At 39.9% G+C, this 22,385-nt stretch overlaps 1 protein-coding gene across 1 annotated transcript in view; it reads left to right on the top strand.

Moving 5' to 3' along the window:
* Positions 1–22,385, top strand: part of CPNE4 (copine 4) — a 462,890-nt gene that overhangs the window by 314,550 nt on the left and 125,955 nt on the right. The window contains exons 4-5 of the mRNA XM_077752280.1: positions 14,924–14,995; positions 20,269–20,343. Of these exons, the coding sequence (XP_077608406.1) occupies positions 14,924–14,995; positions 20,269–20,343 (147 nt within the window). The remainder of the gene's footprint in view (positions 1–14,923; positions 14,996–20,268; positions 20,344–22,385) is intronic.

Below are 22,385 nucleotides of genomic sequence, written 5' to 3'. Positions count from 1 at the left end.
AGAGATCTCTAAGAGCTTAGGGCCGAGGCCACAGTGACTTTTTACCACTTACCCTCAGAAGTCATCCTCCATCGTTTCTGTAATATCCAACTGGTTACACAGCGTGGCCCTATTCCATGTGGGAGGGGGCTGACTACACTATGGTTTAAGTCTCGGGAGGCAAAAATTAAGGGGGGCCATCGTGGAGGCTAAGTACCACGTAACTGAGAAGAGATGCTCAAATCCAGTAGTAATAAAGGCAATGCAGATGAAGTAATGAGGGATCATTTTGCAACGTTTAGATTGGCAAAGATGTCAAACATTATTCCAGTGACGGCAAGGATGGAGAAGTAAGTACTAGGGGTAAGACTGTAAACTGGGATAGCCTTTTTTTTTAAGTTTATATATTGAGAGAGAAGACAGCGCAAGCAGGGGACCGCGGGGCGGGGGGGGGGGGGGAGGGTGGAATTCATCCTTATATATCAGGTATCTTGATAATATTAGGGTAACCTATGACTGCATTTGACCTAGTTCATCTTAGTTTATACCTGTTGTCATGATTTAAGTATGAACACTGTCCACTTTCATTTTCAAAAGTATCCCAATTTAGACAAAATAACTCACGGTCCCTTTGTGATAATAAATCATCTTCATAGCTAACATTTGCTAAGTGCTGATCATGTGCCAGGTATTCATGAGCTTGGTGCTATTGACATTATCATTATCATCATCATCATTATCATCACTAGGCCAAGATTACATGCATCCTAAGTGGCAAAATCAAGATGCAACAGGCATTTGTATTCAAATTCAGAGCACTAAGTAATTCCTCCTGCACCCCTAAGCTGCACTACCTCTGGGGACTTCCATTTCATACACTCAGGAAGAAAAAGATCCATATCACTTTACTGATCCCCCAGATCTTCCCACTGACTTTCTCATAAGTGATCAGTTGAAAAGAGGAGACTGATACTGCGGGAGACTTGTTGCATCCCAGGTATCACGATACATCACACGAGGGCCACTATCTTCGCTACTTGATAGATTAAGATCTAGGCTGGGGGCACCTGGGTGGTTGCGTCGGTTAAGTGTCTGACTCTTGATTTCAACTCAGGTCATGGGATTGAGCCCCACGCTGGGCTCTATGCTGGTTGTGGAGCTTGCTTGAGATTCTCTGTCCCTCTCCACTTACCCCTCCCCTGCTTGTGTGCATTTTCTCTAAATAAATAAAGAAATAAAATAACTAGGCTTTAAGAGCTCAACTAATTCATCCAAGGTCTTGCTGACAGCAGGTTATGGAGCTAAGATTCACACCTGAGTTGATCTGATTTCAATACCTGCCTTCCCATTAGACCATGTTGCCTACAGCACTGCATTCAATTTCTACAACCCTTTGCAAATCAGAAAAAAATGGAGTAACCATTCTCCCTAAATGCTATCACTGAAAAACTGCTAACTGAGGTCAAGAAGGAAGCAACCTTTTCCAGAAGTTGATAAATTGACTCCTATATTTAAATAGCCTTTCTCTCAGTTCAGGAAGACTTGTGACATCCATCTGCAAATAGACACCGCATTCATGAGTGTTTATCTGAAATACTCCAGGACCAAAGTATATGAGCAACTTATAGTGTTTAAGACCTCATCCTTCCCTTGGCAAGGACATATTACTCATTTACCAATTAAGGATAACAATCAGGTTTAAATAACTGGTATGTATTCACTCATTTGTTCATTCATTCATTTGTTCATTCATTCAGTGAATAATGCATTTAATGCTAACAGTAATAATTTAAAAGCATTTAATTTAAATACAGTTATTCACTCATCCAAATAATTAAGTATGAATTTATTCATCCATTTACCAGGCACTTGCTGCATGCCAGACGCTCTTCTAGACAACAGGGCAACAACCATGAACAAAAAGGACAAAGCCCTGTTCTTATGGAGCTTATTTATTCCTACATGATATAGGAACAGACAATGATAGTGATATGAAAGAAACCCTAACAGGATGAGGAATGGAGAGTGGTGGCAAGGGGGTGGGTATTAATTTACATAGGAAAGCCAGGGAGGTCCTTTCTGAGGAGAGACCAGAATGAAATATGGACACAAGCCGTGTAAAGAAATCCAGAAAATTGTTTCAGGCAGAGAGCAACTGCTCTTACATAGTACTGCCAGATCCCTATGCTGAAAACTTCACATGCATTATCTCATTTAATCCTCACAAAGCCCTGAAAGGAATTTGCCATTCTTTTCTCATTTTCTGCCAACCACCTGAACCTTGAAGTAACAGCACATCATTTCTTTCCTCTTTTTTAAAACATTTATTTACTTGTTTTGAGAAAGAAAAAGAGCAGGGGAGGGGCAGAGAGAGACAATTCCAAGCATGCTCTGAACTGTCAATGCAGAGCCCGATGTGGGGCTTGATCTCACAACCCTGAGATAATGACCTGAGCTGAAATCAAGAGTCGGACACTTAACTGACTGAGCCACCCAGGTGCCCCAAATGCACACCATTTTTAAGTGCAGGAGCCATGAGTTAAATCCAGGCCTCCTTAACTCCCAGACAACATCCCCACTGCAACTACTGAGCAATTGAGTGCCTTCCCCAGCCTGCGAACCTCACCTGCACTTTTAACACAAGTTTGCGAGAATGACTGATCCCTAAGAAAGATCTGCAAAGCCCACATTGCCCATCTGATTCTGCATCTGATTTTTGTCTTTTCGACTACAGAAGAGACCCAGGAGGGTTTGGAGCACTAGTAATGAGCAAGTTAAGAATGTTCATGGGTCCATGAGGATGGGGAGTTTAAATCTTTGTCTCCTTCTAGGAGCTTTTGCAAGAGACACTCCTTCAGCTCTGTTGCAGGGCCTACGTCTCAGGCTCCTCCTCCAGACATGCAAGAACCTCTTTCACATGACATCCCTGTAAACCCAGCAGGATTTTCCATCTCTCTGCCCCATTATTTGTAGGGAATGGCGCTATTGTTTGTCTGTCCATAAAGGCAATACACGTCCCTTTTAAACTGTTCAGGTATATACAAAACTAATAAAATCATCCTTCATCACAACACTGAGAGACAGTTGGTAAACATTCTGGTGCATATTCTTCCAGAGTTTCTCTATGTATGCACATACATACAGTTCTTAAACAACCATTTGGTCATTTATACATGGCTTTTGTTGCTTGCTTTTTTTCTCATAAAAATATACCATGAACATCTTTCCATGAAAACTTACGTACTTCTTCATCATCTATTTTAAGGGCTACAAAGTATTCCATGATAGCAAACATCACGTAAGACATCCCGTATGGTGGACATTAAGGCTGTTTCTAGTTTTCCACAATTATAAATAATACTTGAATGAGCATTATATTATGTATATCTTCATGCCCTCTGATACTGAATTTGTTTAAATAAATTAACAGTGGAATATTCAGGCACGCAGTTTAAGGTCCTTGATACAAATTGCCACATGTCTGTGTAGAAACACGGTAGCAACTAACACTGCCCTATACAGTGACAGAGGTATTCTTTGTATCCTCAGTAGCGCCTCCCACTTTTACTCTTTCTTGTTACCTTTGAAGTCTCTTTCAGCACAGAGAAAAGAAGGTCACTGCCCTGAACTGGATGTCACCCCTGCCCCCTGACTAGAGGCTCCTCTAGCCCCAGCCTACACAGGGAAGACAGAGGAGCATGACCCCTCAGTTCCCTTGTGGTCCTAGAGGTGGGGCCCCCACCGGTTTTGTCCAGAGTCTACAGGTAGAATGAGGAAAGGAGACATTGCCTTAAGTCTCGGCCTGGGAAGGTTGCCTCGCTCTCAGACTTTATCCTTTCTCACCTTCATGTATCCACCCAGCAGCTCCTGCCTCCCATTTATCAACCATACATTGAGACTCCCAGTTCAGGCCTCTCATTTGAGCCCCAGACTCATGTCTTTAACCATCTCTAGATACTAACTCCACTCAGATGACTCACAGACTTCTCAGACTCCACAGCTCCAACCAAGCCACCATCTCCACTTGCTTTCCCTGCCCACCCCCTCCACGCACTCCTCCTCCACTGTGCCCTACTCAGGGAATGGCACCTCCACCTCCACCCTCGCAGATGGGGAGGCCCCCAAACTGGGAGCCTTCTTTTGAACCATTCTCTTATTCTCTGTGCCCCACAGCCTTCCCATCAATCAACCACAAAGCCCCATCAATTTGGTGTGTTAAATATCTTTATTGTCCACCCCCTTTTACTCCTCCACTGCCAGTATCCCAGTCTAAGCTAATCAATGACTATAATTATCTTCGTGTGGGGATTGATAGAATAGGAGGGAAGAGAGGAGGAAGCAACATTTCCTAAGGATCTGTATGTGACTGATTCTGAGATTTTGTTAATAATACTCATTATGCACATGGAGGTAGATAATATCACCATTTTACAGAAAAGGAAACCGAGGCTTGAATAGGTTAACCTGCCTGCCCCCACACCAGAGTCAACATTTGGATTGTCGTGTGTGATTCTTGTTCTTCATTATATAGTAAGAGTGAAGATAGGGGACCAGTTGAGAGACTCCTGCAGTGGTCTGAGTGAGAGGGAACGCCCTCCATGGTAAGCTCCTTGAGAGCAAAGAGTGAGTGTGAATCGCTTTACGTATGTGGTAGGGTTTAGCACAGGGCCTGCCTCTGTCATTTGTGGGAGGGAGAAGAATGTAGCAGCTAAGGGAATGGAACTGGACAGAGTAGATTCAAATCCCAGCCCTGCTGCTTTCTGGCTGTGGGACCTTGAGCAAGTTACCTAGCCTCTCTGTAGTGGGCCAAATGGTTGCCCCCAAAAAGATATGTCCACATCCTAACCCCATAATCTGTAAATGTGACCTTATTTAGACAAAGAGTCTATGCAGATCCAATTAAGTAAAGGAACTCAAGCTGAGGAGGTCATCCTGGATTACCCAGGTAAGCCCTAAATCCAATAACAAGGGTCCTCATAAAAGAGCTCCAGCAGAGAGACACAGACAGGGAAGGAGAGTGCCACATGAAGGAAACGGAGTGATACAGGAACACGTCAAGGAACAATGGCAGGCACCAGAAGCTGGAAGAGACAAGCTATGGAAATCTCCCTTAGAGCCTCCAGAGAGAGAGTATGGCCCTGTAGACAGCTTGATTTCAGACCTCTGCCCTCCAGAACCAGGAGAGAATACATTTCTTTGTTTTATGCCACCGAGTTTGTGGTAATTTGTTATGTCAGCTCTTGCAAATGAATACACTCTCTACACTCACTGCTCTCATCCATCAGTGGGCCTATGATCATACTTCATAGGGCTGTCATGAGAATTAAATAAATCAATACACATAAGACAATTCAGAGCAGTAGCTGGCACATAGTAAGTTCTCCTGAAGTAGTATTTATTATGACTCTTTATTAGTTGTATTACCTTAGTTATCTGGACCCTCTGGTTCCTTCAGCTGTTGAATGGTAATAAAAATACTTATTCTGACAACCTCAAAGCTGGAGTCTGCTTCTTTCACTTAGAAATGGTCAAAGAATTTCTCCAATCCTCCTCTGTCCTGTGGACTACTAATTTAGTTGTGAGCCTCCCTGAAAACAAGTCACAGACTGCCAGAGGTGATGGTTGAAAAGCTGCCTTGTGCTCTTGGCCTGACAGAATGCTCTACCCTGGGCACTGGGCTGCTTGGAGAAGGCAGCTCTTTCTCTTTCTCCTGATTGCCATGTAGTGTGACGGGGGTCTGGTGAGGTGGCCTCTGAGCCAGGTCATTTGTGATGAGGAGGACTTACACCCATCATCAGAGACAAAGGTGGATAATTAATGCACAAGCAGTCCTTAAATCCCTCGCTGAAATTCTCTCTCCACTACATCCCTTGCTAATGAAGTCAGAGAAAGGGTAAAAGCCTGTAATTACACTTGAAGTAATTAGAACCCTGCTTAATAGAAAGCTTAAGACAGGAAGTCCAAGCCAGTAGATCAACCATTGCTCCTGTCATTCTGAATCATTCTCCCCAGGGTGTTGCTTTAGTAAGCCTCCACTGGGGAAGCAAGGAACTGAATTTCCATAAAATGTATGCACACATGCATGTCACAAGTCCTCTCCCCTGAACGGCTGACAAAGCTTCCGTGTGTACCTTTCTTAGTTCCCACAACTTTACCCATTAATGAAAGTCTAAATCAGAATGGATTAATTTAAAAGCCCTTTTCTATAAATCTTTAAAACCTGATCATATCATACTAAAATTGTCCACATTCAATTCTGACTTTCTAGCTCAGTGCTTCTCAACTTTAAAGTGCATGCAGATCACCTGGGAATCTCGTTGAAATTCTGATTCTGATTCAGTAGGTCTGGGGTAGGCCCCGAGAGTCTGCATTTCTGACAAGTTCCCATGCCATGCTGCTGCTGGTGCTGCTGGAGAGAGCCAGATAGGATAAGGAGGGGAGGACACACATTAGGAGCCAAGCAAAAGTCCCCCTCTGTCCCACAGGTGACGACTTTCCTCCTCCACAGTAACAATTGAAAGCTTCTAATCTTGAAAAATGAATAAAATTTGCCAACTGAGGGGAGAGGGTATGAGTCATCCTAGGCAGAGGGAATAGCCTAAGAAGAAGCACAGTTCTTGAGGCTTTTTAAAAAATGTTCTTTAAAATATTTTTAAAGCTTCCCTTTATTATTTTATACATAGGAAAGGCCAAAGATTTCAGGAGTTACTCTGTGCTCAGACAACAGTGTGGGTCCTTTAGGTCGGCAGTAGCAGCAAGGCAACTGGGAAGTGGAGGGACAGCACCAGGAGAAGGCTCTTCTAGCACAATGCAAACCTTGAGCGCATCTGATTTCTACCAGGTAAAGTGATACTACCCAGAAGTCTTGCTGAGGGAATTGGTACAGTAGGGATTTCTTCCAAATCAGTCATCACTGAGGCATCCTTTCCTGGACTTTGAACCTGACATGGTCTAACTTTTGTCTTTTAGTTCCCTGTGGTTATAGTTACAAATAATTACAAATGTGGCAGCTTAAAATAACGCAAATTTATTTTCTCACAGTTCCAGGCGGCGGAAGTCTGCAGTCAAGGTGTCAGAAGGGCCATCCTCTTTCTGAAGGTTATAGGGGAGAATCAATTACTTGCCTCTTCCAACCTCTGGTGCCCACCAGTTCCTTAGCTTGTGGCCACATCACCTCAGATGTCCAGTGCCTTCACATCTCTCTCTGCTCCATCTGCACGTTTTCTTCTCTTCTGAGTGCGTGTTCTCATATTTCCTCCCCATGCTGATTCTCTCCTATAAGGACGCTGGGATTGCATTTAGGGTCCGCTCAAATAATCCAGGAAAATCTTCCCATTTTAAGATCCTTAACTTAATTACAGCTGCAAGACATTTTGCCCTGCCTGTATAAGGTAATATACAGAGGTTTTAGGGATTAGTGTATGAATATCTTTGGGGGGAGGTCATTTTTCAGCCCACCACAGCCAACGTTGTTAAAGCACCTGGTGTCTGAGTACAATGCCATCAAAAGCCTAGTCTCTGGGGATAAATTAACGGTCTTCTTTCTGTCTTCATACTCACCCAGCTCCTCATACTTGCTTATGCCCTTTTTTACCTATAGTTCCCTCCACTCAGCATCATCCCTCCCCTCTCTGACTATTCGGTTCTCTTCCAGAAGCCTCAGGTCAGGAGTAGTTTCTTCAGAAATGCCCTACCTGACCTCCTGGACCAGGCCAGTCTTCCTTCATGGCATGGCATTGCTTCTCCATACAGAGTTGGAACATGGCCTGTGTATTGTGTGGAAGGGCAGTGCCCCTTCCTGCTCGTGTCTTCACTATATTTTCAATACCCAGCACATAATATTCAATACATATTTATTCAATGAAGGAATGAATTCTGGCTTCAACTCTTATAGGTTCTTTGTATTAGCTTGCTAGGGCTGCCATAACTGAACACCACAGTCTGGTGGCTAAAACAACACAAATTTATTGTATCGTAGTTCTGGGGGCTGGAATTCCAAGATCAACATGACAGCGATGTGGGTTTGTGGGGAGGCCCCTCTTGCTGACTTTCAGGCAGCTGTGCTCACCATGTCCTCACACAGCCTCTCTTCTGTGTACATATGCATAGAGAGAAAACTCTGATGTATCTTCCTCTACCTATATGGACACCAGTGCTATTGGATAGGATTCTACCCTCATTTAACCTTAATTACCTCTTTAATGTCCCTACCTCAAAATACAGGCACTTTGTAGTTTAGGGCTTGAAATATGAATTTTTGGAGGACACAATTTAGTCTATAATGTTATATGGCCTTAGATAAACTCCTTACTTTCTCCAAGCCCTGCTTCTCTAAGTCCATTTGCTTTGGGAAAAGAGAGAGTGTTGATAATTAAATGACAGCAAATGAGATAAGATGTGTGAAACACTCAACACATTGTCTGGCAGAGAGTAAGTTTTGGTTGTTTTTCCCAGAAACAGAGAAGGACTGGAGAGTACTAGATTATTGGAGGAGGGGAAGGAACAACCAAAGGGGGAGTGGATAAGTGAGACAAGAAACGGAAAATAACCACTAAGGGCGTATTGTCTAACAAATCACCACTGAAACTACCAGAGCTTCTTCCCACCAAAGAAAGTTGGATGCCTGTGTAGAACAAACACTGCAGTCACCCCCATCCCTGGGGCAAAAGAACTGGGGGACTTCTGTACCAAAGCCCGTTGGTCGTAGGTTGACGTCCATTGCCAAGGATGGTAATCCTCCCCGCTTTCAGCCTGCTGCACCTATAAACAGGCATGGATACCGGAGAAAGCCTTTAGGCAATGAGATGCCCGTGCCAGCTGTTGGGAGTCCCGCTAGCCCTGCAGTAGTAAAGCCTAAGGGGATCCAGGCATGCCTTCCTCTCTCTGCCTCACTGCGCCATCAGGAAACCTCGCCTATTCTCTGGAGCGGTGGTGGTGGTCATTGCTAGTTTGCAGAACTAGAGACGCTTCTTGACAAAAAGTTTCAGAGCCAAACAAGTGTAAGGAAGGCTTCTTACATGGCTATACTTAGGGAGATGTACGATGAAAGCTCTGTTGACGTACTACAGTTGAACTATCAAGCCTTTTTTGATCCTGTGATTTCCAGACTTATTTCCACAGCTTTTCATGCAGTGTCTACTTACTGTTTAAGAAATAAAAGTTCTCTGATACATGATTTGGGATTTGGTAATTGATTCTGATTCAGACCAGAGAGATCAATATTTCACTGCCAAATATTGTAAAGAAGTTTCTCATCGGCTCACCATTACAGCCTCAGAACAGTGCCTGGCACAGAGAAGTTGTTCAATAAATGGTTTTTTGTTGTTGTTGTTGTTGTTGTTACAACAGAGTCTTAAAGCAACCTCAAAAAAGAACCTGAGGATATTTTCAGTAGAAGCAGTCTCATGAAAAATGACTATCTAGTCCCCAGAGTGACTGTTTTGAAGGACTTTGAAAGAAATTTCCGCTGAATGTACACTTTTTGAAATATTGACCAAAGCATTTTTTATTCCCCTGGCTTTGTTCCCATTCATCCAAATGAAACAGTGGACTTCCTGTAAAATGAGGACCTTTAGTGTTAGAATATTGTCCACTTCACAGGGAAAGAAGTGTTTCCTCCCCTGATCCATCTGTAAATGCATTATCATGCATGGCACTGATGTCCCTCTGTTCCAACTTTGCTAAAAAGAATGTTTCAACTTCTACTTCCTCCCCTACACTTCATCATTTTGTTGAATGGTAAGGATGGCTGTTAAGACCCCATTGTAGGGCAGAAAAGAATCAAATTAGAAGACTTCTGCCTTTAGGTCCAAACTGAACTGTCTCTTGTAGACAGCATATAGATGGGTCTTGGTTTTTTTATTCATTCTGTAACCCTGTGTCTTTTGATTGGAGTCTTTAGTCTATTTACATTCAGAGTAATCATTGATAAATATGTATTTATTACCATTTTATTGCTTGTTTTGTCATCATTTCTGAAGATTTACTCTGATCCTTTCTTGTCCCTCTCTTTTTTATGTTTTGCTGATTTTCTTTAGTGATATACTCGGATTTCTTTCTCTTTATTCTTTGCGTATTTATCAGTGGTTTTGATACATTATTGCCATAATGCTTGTATATGAGCTCTTCTGCAAATAGCTATCTATATTAAGTTGGTGGTCATTTAAGTTTCAAACCATCCTTCCTCCTCCCCTCCACACATTTTAGATATATTATATATTTTATATACTTTTTTGTGAGTTCCTTGACTTATATTTTACAGAAATATTTCTTTTTACTGCTTTTATGTTTCCTACCTTTATACTGTCACTTGTGTTCTCTCCTTTCTGCTCAAAGAGTCCCCTTTAAGGGCTTCTGAGTGGCTCAGTCAGTGACTTTTGGTTTCAGCTGACGTTCCAGGGCCTGCTTGGGATTCTCTCTCACTCTTCTCCTCTCTGCCCCTCCCCATCTTGCACTATCTCTGTTTCACTCAAAATAAATAAACAAACTTAAAAAGAAAAAAAAAGAGTTCCCTTTAATGTTTCTTGCAGGGTTGGTTTAATGGTCATGAACTCTTTAGTTTTTGTTTTTCTGGGAAACACTTTATCTCTCCTTCTGTTCTGAATGATAGCCTTGCTGGATAGAGTATTCTTGGCTACAGATCTTTCCCATTCAGCACTTTGAATATGTCATTGCCACTTTCTTCTGGCCTACCATATTTCTACTGGAAAATCCTGCCAGCCTTATGGGTTTTCCATTATAAGTTACTGACTTCTTTTATCTTGCTGCTTTAACACTTTTTTCTTTATCACTGTATTTTTCAAATTTAATTACAATATGTATTGTTGGTCTGTTTTTGTTTATTTTTATGGGAGTTCTCTGTGACTCCTGGATCTGGGTATCTGTTTCCTTCCTCAGATTAAGGAAGTTTTCAGCTATTGTTTCTTCAAATAAATTTTCTGCCCCCCTTTCACTGTCTTCTTTTGGGACTTCTAAAATATGAATGTTGCTATGTTTGATGAAGTCACTGAGCCCTCGAAGTCTGTTCTTGATTTTTTTTAAATAATTCTTTTCTCTCTTTTGTTCAGCCTGATTACTTTCCATTACTCTCTCTTATAGGGCACTAATTCGTTCTTGTGCTTCTTCAGTCCTACTGTTCATTCCATCAAGTATGTTTCTCATTTCATTTATTGAGCCTTTTATCTCTGCTATGTTCTTCTTTGTCTCTGTGTTAAGAGTCTCACTCATGTCTTGCATTCTTTTCTCAAGTCCAGTGAGTAGTCCTTATGACCATTGCTTTAAATTCTCTCCGAAGCGTTTTACTCACATTAGAGGACTTCTAACAAATGCATCATCCTGCCAGGCAGAGTTGGCTGTTTGTCGGCCTCATATGTTCTCTGACAAGATTTAAGGCCTTTCTGACCCTGATGCAGTTGCTCCAGCTGCAAGAAAACCTACAAGAGAAGTAAGATTTGCAACAAATAGGCTTTTCTCTATAGAACTCTGACCCTACCACTTTTGCCCAGCGGTCCTAAGAATGGCAGCATCGTTGTTTGTTGATCATTATTACAATGAAAGGTTTGAAACCCTAAGTATTACTCATTCTTTGCAGCTGAGATAGAGGCCTGGGGGAGGGGGTGTAAAATTAAGTTTGTTTGATTAGTTGTTTGATTAGCCATTTGTATACCCAAATGCCCAGTATTAAGAAGGAATATTTCTGAGAACACTGCTTGTCTTCCTAGTACTTGCAAAAGGTAAGAGCTGTAACACAGTAGCATTTTCTTTACACCCAACAAATGAGAGCTTTGTCATTTCTAGAAAAGAGTGAGGGAAGCGAATGTGACCATCCAAGTCCTTGTGAGTTAAGTCTCCCTTGGTCTTACCTGAGGAATGAAAATGTGGATCTTGGAAGACACAGTCTGTAAAAACAGTGTACCGGTACCCATACCTGGTAAGCCATTGAGTGGATTATTACGATTCTGGGAGGGTGTTTTTTGTAACTTGGAGCCATAGGGGTAGGACACCAATGTGAATGAAACAATGACAATGGACAGAAGTATTTCTGAGGCCAAATTTATTTGGTAAACAGGGTATGTTGCCTTTCTTAGTCAGAAGTTGGCCTGGCTGCTGTTTACCAGTGACCCTTGTTTTGTCATTTATTCATGTGTTTTCACTCTTCCTACTTGCTGAAAACCCCCCGGAGAGAAACAGTGAAGTCTTCCTAATGTCCTTTTGCTGTTTGTATCCTGTGTTTCCTTTGTGTTTTGGTTCCTCTCAAGTTCAATAATGATGTCTACATTTTTCTAGGAAATGGTAGCGTTTCTAAAACAAGTGATAATCTGTGAATGGCAGGGGGAGAGGGAATAATGATTTTGGCTACAGGACAATAACCACTGGAACCTTCTTAATAAGTAGAAGTGAAAAAGATGAGGAATTTAGAGTTAGAAGTAACTATAAAAAGGAATACCAATTCTTTATCATCTGAAATTTTTTTCATACCATTTTATTAATAGCCAGCTGTGAATTTTAAAACAACCTATCTTCTTAATAATTATGCTACACTGCCCCTTAACCAAGGCCAGTGTCTTCAGATTACTTCATTCTTAAGGTTTAACTTGATTATTTCTTTACAGTCTTCTTCATGTTGACATATTGAGAAACAATGACAGTGGACAGAAAGCTCACAAACATGAGATCAAGAGCTTAAAAGCAAACACATACACTGCAAATCCAGGAGTGAAATTTTTCGGAATCTGTTTCAAGAGTTTATTTACCAGCTACATCTAGACATCAGTTTCTGAAGTCAGTTTCTAAGCCCTGTGGCCTTGGAAAAGTTACTTAAACCCTCTGTGTCCTATTTTCCTCATGTATAAAAGGAAATTAACAACCCCAAATTTGTAAGCATATAAAATTAGCAATAAAGTGACCACTAAAACAGAAACCTTAATCAATTTCTCATTTCCTTCAGATTCTATTCTCTGCCTCACTTTATCACCAAGAGTATTGAAACATTCTCCATGTGTTTGCCCCATTTCCTTCTCTCTTCCTCTCTTCTTCAACCCACTCCAATCTGTTTTCTGCCCCAAACCTGAACACAATGAAGGATAGGTAAATATTTTGGGAATCTGTACTCCTTAAATGGGAGTTCCCATTGTGGTTGTCATCATCATGATCATCATCACCATCAATCACCAGGTGATTCCTTAAAGAAATACTCTCTCCTCTTCAGATCATAGTCCATTGAGAATCAGGATCTTTTTTTTTTTTAGTGTATTTATTTATTTTGAGACAGAGAGAGAGAGAGCACAAGCAGGGGAGGGCAGAGAGGGAGAGGGAGAGAAAGACTCCTAAGAAGGCTCCACACTGTCAGCACAGAACCCACTGTGGGGCTCAAACCCATGAACCACAAGATAATGACCTGAGCCAAAATCAAAAGTCAGACGCTTAACTGATTGAGCCACCCAAGAGCCCCAAGAATCAGGATCTTTAAATCTGCTTGGCTTAGGAAAGTTCTATGATTTTTTTTCCACTTAGCACTAGCACACTCAATATTTTCATTGCTCTAAGACAGAGACAAAAATATATAAGGATGTCAGAGAATGGGCTTGTCTCTCTGCTTTTTACAGTGATCTCCTTACCTATTCTGTAAATAATATGTATATTGTTCCTTGTTGCTACATAAAAAATTATCTTGACAACTGAAACAAGCATTAATGATCTCACAGAATCAGGGGAGAGTGTGGCTGTGTCCTCTGGATCAGGGTCTCTTACAAGGCTGCTGTCAAGGGGCAGTTATCTCAAGGCTCAACTTGGGGGAGGACCTGCTTCAAGCTCATCATGGGCCTGTTGTCAGGCTTCAGGTTCTTTCTGGCTTTTGGCTGAAAACATCACTTCTTTGCCACATGGGCTGTTCTATAGGGCTACTCACAACATAGTAACTTGCTCCCCCCAGCGCAAGGGCTCTGAAAGAGAACAATAAGAGATGATGATCAAGAAGGAAGTCACATTCATTTTATAACCTAATCTCAGAAAGGATACTCCATCACTTTTTTGGTATCCTATTCATTAGAAGCAAGTTATTAGATCTGTCCCGCACTCAAGGAGAGAGAATTGCACAATGGCATGAATAGGACTGTTGGGAGTCTTAGATAGATCTGCCTACCACAAGGTGTGACTTTGTTCTCCCTTAGCAAGAGCACAGCTTTCATTTGATTCTTTTAAACCTTTTCTCCTTTGGGAATCATGGGTTCCATACCCACCAGGGCTTCAATGCCTTGCCGTAATTTTTTTTTCCAAAAAAGGAAGTGAGAGGGGGATGTGGCAAGTTCTGCTAAAACTAGCTCCCAATATAATGATAACTTTAGTTGTCATCACATGCTGTACATTGACACTGAATTATGAAGAGGACTCCAATGACTCCTAGTGGGTGTCTGGGCATCAGTTTCCTAATGACTGACTTTATAGCTTCCTAAAGAATATATTAAAAACAAAACTCTAGAGATGATAGATACAGAAGGTGTATATTCAGACCTTGAGTTTCTTTTCCTTCCTATAGCCCATCCCCCACTTTGCACACAGGCTTTAGCACTAATTTGAAATCATTCTGAAACTTTATTTGCTTTATCATAATGTACATATCCAACATTTTCTACCTAATTTTGTTGTAAACGTTTCAGTAACAATTAAGCTACCTCCAAATTAACTAAATCATCTGTAATTTCTCATACCCTGTCTCTCTGACATCACAGGCCATAAGAAGAAAGAAAGAAAGAAAGAAAGAAAGAAAGAAAGAAAGAACCTGTATTTAGGAGAGGTTCATGGAAAACCCTTAGAAAATAAATACACATAGTGTTATAATTTCAAGTAGAGTTGTGAATGCAGAATTTTGTAAAGGATAACTTAAAAAGTAGACAAACATTCATATAACTAATATCTCCACTTTTGTTGTTGTTGTTGTTTTGTGCAGATTGTTTCTCAGAGAAAACTGTCTAAATCCTTGTTGAAGCATGGGAACACAGCAGGGAAGTCCTCCATCACGGTAAGCCGTCCCTTAGCAGCTATCTGTCTAGGCACTTAGATGGTGCTGGCTGGTCCAAACCTCACAGTGATAAACAGACTCTGACTACTAGGAGTTGATACCACAACTGCCCAGCTATCCAAGTCACCCCCTTCCTTCTTGTTCCTTTTTCCTTATTTATCCTTCCTGCCAATACAGCTTTGACCCTTCCACCCCTACAGAAAAGGAATAGAAAAAGGATTTGAAAGTGAAGCCATTCACTTTAATCAAGCACTTCTGCAGTTAATATATAGGTTTTAATGGAGGGCAAAAATGGAGTTGTCAAGAACATTAAAAACAGAATTATCTGGGATTTTCAGATGATCAAACTACCTATCCCTGCTTCTCATTTTTTTGAGAATTAAAAATCTGCTCTAATAACAATTAGTCCAACATTAGATTTGTTGCCTAAGGACAGAAAACCCAACATGTAGCTCTCCTCTTTAATATAATAGTTTGGATTTATGTTACCATTTTTGGTAACCATTAACCATACGTGATTATTTAAACTTAAATAAAACTATTCAAAATTAAATAAAAGAAAATATCCATACCTTGTTCACACTAGCCATATATCAAGTGTTCAATATTTACATGTGGCTATGAATTTGGGGAGGGAAACAGAGAATCAGGAGGCACAGAGATACCCCAACAAACTCAACCAAAGGTGGTCCATACCAAGATACATAGTAACTAAAATGGAAAAAAAAACAGGGAAAAAGAAAGAATTTTAAAGGTTGTAAGAGAAAAGAAGACAGTTACATACAAAAGAAACACCATAAGGCTATCAGTTTATTGTTAAGCAAAAATGTTGTAGGACAGAAGGGAGTAGCATGATATATTCAAAGTGCTGAAAGGGAAAAACTTGCAGTCTAGAATACGCTATCCAGCAAGGCTACCATTCAGAATAGGAGAGATAAATAGTTTCCCAGACAATTTTAATAAAAATTAAGAGAATTCATGACCACTAAGCCAGCCATACAAGAAATGTTAAGGGGGACTCTGTGAGTAGAAAATAAAATCCGTAAGTAAGAGTTAGAAAAATAGGTAGCACAAAAGCCAAGAAATTAAGTATGTCTATAAAAATCAGTCAAGAGAAGCACAAAGTAAAAGGATGTAAAATATGATACCAACTATCTGAAATGTGGAGAAAAAGGAGTAAAGAACGAGGTCAAAATTAGGTGGTCACCACCTGGATATAGACTGCTTTATGCAGATGTTATATATAAACTGAATGGTAACCACAAATTAAAAAACAGTAATAGATGTGCAAAAAAATAAAGAGTAAGGAATCCAAGTACTTTACTAGAGAAAGCAAACTAATCATGAAATAAAGAATGTACCCCACTGTTCATAGCAGCACTCTCAACAATAGCCAAAACACGGAAAGAGCCTAAGTGTCCATCAACAGACGAATGGGTCAAGAAGATGTGGTTTATCTATACCATGGAATACTACATGGCAATGAGAAAGAATGAAATCTGGCCATATGTAGCAACATGGATGGAACTTGAGGGTGTTATGCTGAGTGAAATAAGTCAGGCAGAGAAGGACAGATACCATATGTTTGCACGTATAGGTGGATTAGGAGGAACCTAACAGAGGACCATGGGGAAGAAGAAGGGAAAAATAGTAGGGGGGGAGGGGGGAGGCAAACCATGAGAGACTCTTGAATGCTGAGAACAATCTGAGGGTTGCTGGGAGTGGGGAAGAGGGGGAGGGGGGTGATGGGCATGGGGGAGAGCACTTGTTGGGGCGAGCACAGGATGTTATATGGAAACCAACCTGATAATAAACTAAGAAAAAAAAAGAATAAGAGGACTGATGGGTGTGTAGGAGAGGAGGGGGTAGATGGGCATGGAGGAGGGCACTTGTGGGGATGAGCACTGGGTGTTATGTGGAAACCAACTTGACAATAAACTATTTGTAAAAAAAAAAAAAGAATAAGAGAATAAAGGAATAGAGAGGAACTACAAAAACAACCATAAAACAAGTAACAGAATGGCAATAATTACTTTGAATGTAGATGTACTAAATACTCCAATCAAAAAACATAGAGTGATAGAATAGATCTTAAAAAAGAGAGAGAAAGGCCAATCTATATGCTGTCTACGAGAGATTTATTTCATACCTAAATACACATACAGACTCAAAGTGAAGGGATGGAGAAACATTTATAATGCAAATGGAAGTAAGATGAAAGTCAGAGTAGCAATACTTATATTGGAAAAAATTGATTTTAAAACAAAGGCTGTAACAAGGGACAAAAAAGGGCACTTTAGAGTCATGAACAGTACAATCCAATAATCATGTCCAGTCTCACCTCTATTATGTAACATAGCACAGGAAGTACTAGCCACAGCAGTCAGACAAAAGGAATGAATAAAAGGCGTCCAGTTTGGTAAGGAAGAAGTAAAAGTTTCACTATTTGCAGATGACATGATACTATATAAAGAAAACTCTAAGCATTCCACCAAAAAGCTACTAGAACTGATCAATGAATTTAATAAGATTGCAGGATACAAAATTAATGTACAGAAATCCATGACATTTTTATATACAAAAATAAAACAACAGAAAGAGAAATTAAGAAAGCAATCCCATTTAGTACTGCACCAAAGATACTAAAATACCTAGGAATAAACTTAAGCAAGGACATGAAAGACCTGTACTCTGAAAACTATGAAACATTGATGAAAGAAATTGAAGATGACACAAATGAGTGGAAAGATATTTCATGCTCATGAATTGGAAGAACAAATATTGTTAAAATGTCTATACTACCTAAAGCAATCAGCACATTCAATGTAATCCCATCAAAATACCAACATTTTTCACAAAACTAGAATAAACAGTCCTAAAATTCATATAGAACCATGGAAGACCCCTAATAGCCAAGAAACTTTTTTGAAAAAGAAAGACAAAGGTGGAGGTATTACAATTCCAGATTTCAAGCTATAGTGATCAAAACAGTATGGTATTGGCATAAAAATAGGCACATCAAGCAATGGAATAGAATAGAAAGCCCAGAAATATACCCACGTTAATATGGTCAATTAATCTTTGACAAAGGAAGAAAGAATATGCAATGAGGAAAAAAAGGCTCTTAGACAAATGGTGCTGGGGAAATTGGATGGCTACATACAAAAGAATGAAACTGGTCCACTAGCTTACACCATACAGAAAAATAAATTCAAAATATATTAAGGGCCTATATGTGAGACCTAAAACTATAAAAATCCTAAAAAGGCACAGGCAGTAATTTCTCCAACATTGGACATAGCAACTTTTTTCTAGATATCCTTCCTGATGCAAGGGAAACAAAAGCAAAAATAAACTATTGAGACTACATCAAAATAAACTGCTTCTGCCGAGCAAAGGAAATGATCAGCAAAACTAAAAGACAATCTAATGAATGGGAGAAGATATTTGCAAATGACATCTCTGATAAAGGGTTAGTATCCAAAATAGATAAAGAACTTATACAACTCAACACCCCAAAAACAAAGAATCTAATTAAAAATGGGCAAAGTACATGAACAAACAGTTCTTCAAAGAGGACATTCAGACGACCAATAGACACATGAAAAGATTCTCAATGAGTTATCACCTCATACATGTCAGAATAGCTAAAATCAAAACACAAGAAACAAGTGTTAGTGAGGATGTGGAGAAAACCCTCATGCATTGTTGGTGGGAGTGCAAGCTGGTACGGCCACTGTGGAAAAGAGTATAGGGGTTCCTCAAAAAGTTAAAAATGGAACTATCCTATGATCCAGTAAGTGCACTACTGGATATTTACCCAAAGAATACAAAAACACTAATGTGAAGGGATTCGTGCATCCCTATATTTATTGCTGCATTATTTACAATAGCCAAGATACGGAAGCAGCTAAAGTATTCATTGATGGATGAATGGACAACGAAGATGTGATATCTATATATACAATGGGAAATTATTCAGCCATAAAAAGAATGAAATCTTGCCATTACAATGACATGGATAGAGCTAGAGAGTATAATGTTAAATGAAATAAGCCAATCAGAGAAAGATAAATACTGTATGATCTCACTTATAAACGGAATTTAAAAAACAAAACAAGCAAGGAAAAGATTTTTTATTTTTTTTAATTTTTATTTACTTAATTTTTTAGGAAAAGATTTTTTAAAAGGAGAGAGAGATTTTTTAAATAAGAAACAGACACTTAACTATAGAGAACAAACTGATGGTTACCAGAGGGGAGGTGGTGTGGGGATGGGTGAAATAGGTGAGGGGGGTTAAAGAGCACAGTTATCATGATGAGCACCGAATAATATATAGAACTGTTGTATCATTGTACTATATACTTGCAACTAATATAACATGTTATGTTAACTGGTATTTTTTTTAAAAATTAATGTAAAAAATTACATGTGGCTAGCAGTTACTGTATTAGACAGTACAGATTACAGAACATTTCTGTCATCACATAATGTTCAATTGGGCAATACTGGAAGTATTTCTAAACAAAACCTTAAATTTTCAAAGTACTCCAGTATTTGAAACTTTGGCATCTTGCTTTAGAGCCCTTGAGAAAGGTAGAGAAAGTGTTCTTCTTATCATTTAGTTATGGGGACAAAAGAAAAAGAAAAGGTAGAACAATGTACCAGGAAAATATAAATTGCTAAGGAAGTAAATTGCCAGGAGGCAAACCTCCTGAGTTCCTTGGACCATTCTTTTTTAACTTGAAAGTGACTGATTCATTAAAAAAAATTTAAGCCATTTTTAAGGGAAGACTTCAAAAGGATTCCCTGGGATGTAAGTTATGACCATTCTCACAAGCACTTACCTGAGTTTATTACTTGAATATTTTAAATGATACATTCATGTAAAAGCTTTTTTTTTTTTTTTTTACTTCTATGTTCAATTCCACACAGATGGTTCAAAGGGTCTTTGAAGACCCGATTGTTGTTCTAAAAAGCCATGAATCCAAAGGCTCACTTGCAAAACCCACAGTCCCAGAAAAGCTTTGGGGTAGTAAACCCAGGTATGAGATTTGCCTTTGTTCTTTCCCAGGAGAACCACACCTCCTCTAGCCATCTTTACTCTAAGACATCTTAAACATCTATTTCTTTCACGCATCTCAAAAAATTTTAATCTCCTTCTTAATTTTAAATATTTAAATACTTCTCTTAATCTTGAGTCCCGGATTAGAACAATGGCTTCAATAGCTTCTGGAAAACATTTGAAAATATGTGAAAATTTTTTCCTTTAGGTGATTGCTGAAGAATTATCTGGCAATGATGACTACGTTGAACTTGCATTCAATGCACGGAAATTGGATGACAAGGTAAAGTGGTGGGCATTAACCTAACTGAAGAAAGTAATAAAGCTAGCATACAAAGTTTAATCACATTTCCCCCTGAAGCTGTTTTTGCCCTTTCAACCCACATTATTAAACAGATCGAAGATTTCAGAGAGGTCTGCAAAGTAAGAGTTTCCCCAGATTTGAGAAGCAGTCAATGAGAAGTGGGAGCGACTATAATTAAAGGAAGACAATTTTGTTACACCTAGACTTCGTTTGTTCCCAAATGTCACAGGTCAGTGTACACAGATAAATACGGTTTAACCCCATTGCTAAGGACATTTCATAAGAAAAAAGGAAAGGGAAGAAAAGTGACATTTATTAAGTACCTGTATTTTCCAGGTATGGGGATTAAGAGCTTTCCTTTTTTTTTTTTTTTTTATTAAAGTGTGTTTATTTTGAGAGAGAGACTGCATGTGAGGGGTAGGGAAGAGCCCAGAGAGAGGGACTGAGAGAATCCCATGCAGGTTCCATGCTATCAGCACAGAGACTGACTTGGGGCTCCATCTCACAAACCTAGAGATCATGACCTGAGCTCAAATCAAGAGTCAGATGCTTAACCGACTGAGCCACCCAGGCACCCCTAGAGCTTTTCGTGCATTATCATATTTAATCATTCTTATAGCTCCCATGTAACCGGCATTATTAACTTTTGCTTTGCAGATGAGGAAACAGATTCAAATATGAAATAACTTGCCAAGGTCATTCCATGTATTAGTCCAGATAATCTAAGAAGCAGATACCAAGATAGGCTTAAACATCCAAGGATTTTATTAGGAAAATGCTTGTGTAAAGAACATAGGGAGGAAGTTTGCCTACCACAATGCAAGTCTGACCATAAGTAAAGGAGAGAGGGAGAGAAGACTGTGAGGCAGTGTCCTAGAATGCCATTCAGTCTAATGAAGGGTCAGCAAGGCCATCAGGGAGTCCTAGGGCCAATATTGACCATCAGGAAAGTTTCATGTCTCCCCTACACACACAGGCACTGGCTGGGAGCAGCCCATGGGAAGCCTGGCCTTGGTGCAAGTGCATGGTGCAAATGCCTGGCCTTGGTGCAAGCTGCTGAGGCCCTTGGTCAACTACATTCCCTCTAGGCAGAGTTCTGTAAAACAGTTCTCTTGGCCATCATATCCTGCTACTAAGTTGTGAAACTGAGGATTCATTTCCATGTCAGTTCCATGGGAGTCTGACTCCCATCTGTGTTCTATTATATCTCACAATTTCTACCCAGTCATAGACCATGTTAGTCTTGTGTATACAGAAGAAGTTCCTTAGTCTCCACCCCTCAAAAAAGAAGGGAAGGGGTATCCTTTCCAATCTCACCATATTTTTATGTCTCTCCAACTATATCCTTAAGCCAAAAAGACACATCACATTAATAAATATATGCACAAAGGATTGCATTTTCCAAGAGCACAACTAGACAACGGGATTTTTAGAGGTGGCACCATTTTTCAAACAATTGCTTACAGACGATAGGCTGAAAAAGGTAAAGCGATGTTTCAAGCAATTCCTTAAAGTCTTAGGCAGCTTATATCCTGGCATATCTCATTCACTTTCACCTATAACAGTACTCAGCCCATTTATACACTCATTAATTCATTGTTTTACTTGTTCATTCATTCTTTTATTATTATTAAATATTATTTTACAAATAGTTTATTGTCAAGTTGGTTTCCATATAACACCCAGTGCTCATCCCCACAAGTGCCCTCCTCCATGCCCATCTCCCGCCTTCCCCCCCATCAGTCCTCAGTTTGTTCTCATCATTCAAGAGTCTCTCATGGTTTGCCTCCCCCGCCCCCAACTATTTTTCCCTTCTTCTTCCCCATGGTCCTCAGTTAAGTTCCTCCTAATCCTCCTATACATGCAAACATATGGTATCTGTCCTTCTCTGCCTGACTTATTTCACTCAGCATAACACCCTCAAGGTCCATCCATGTTGCTACACATGGCCAGATTTCATTCTTTCTCATTGCCATGTAGTATTCCATCGTATAGGTAAACCACATCTTCTTGATCCATTC

Source organism: Crocuta crocuta, unplaced genomic scaffold (assembly GCF_008692635.1).
Source record: "Crocuta crocuta isolate KB4526 unplaced genomic scaffold, BGI_CrCroc_1.0 scaffold580, whole genome shotgun sequence".
NCBI classification, from domain to species: Eukaryota; Metazoa; Chordata; class Mammalia; order Carnivora; family Hyaenidae; genus Crocuta; species Crocuta crocuta.
The sequence above is the reverse complement of the archived record's forward strand: the minus strand, read 5'-3'. Positions and strand labels throughout refer to the sequence as shown.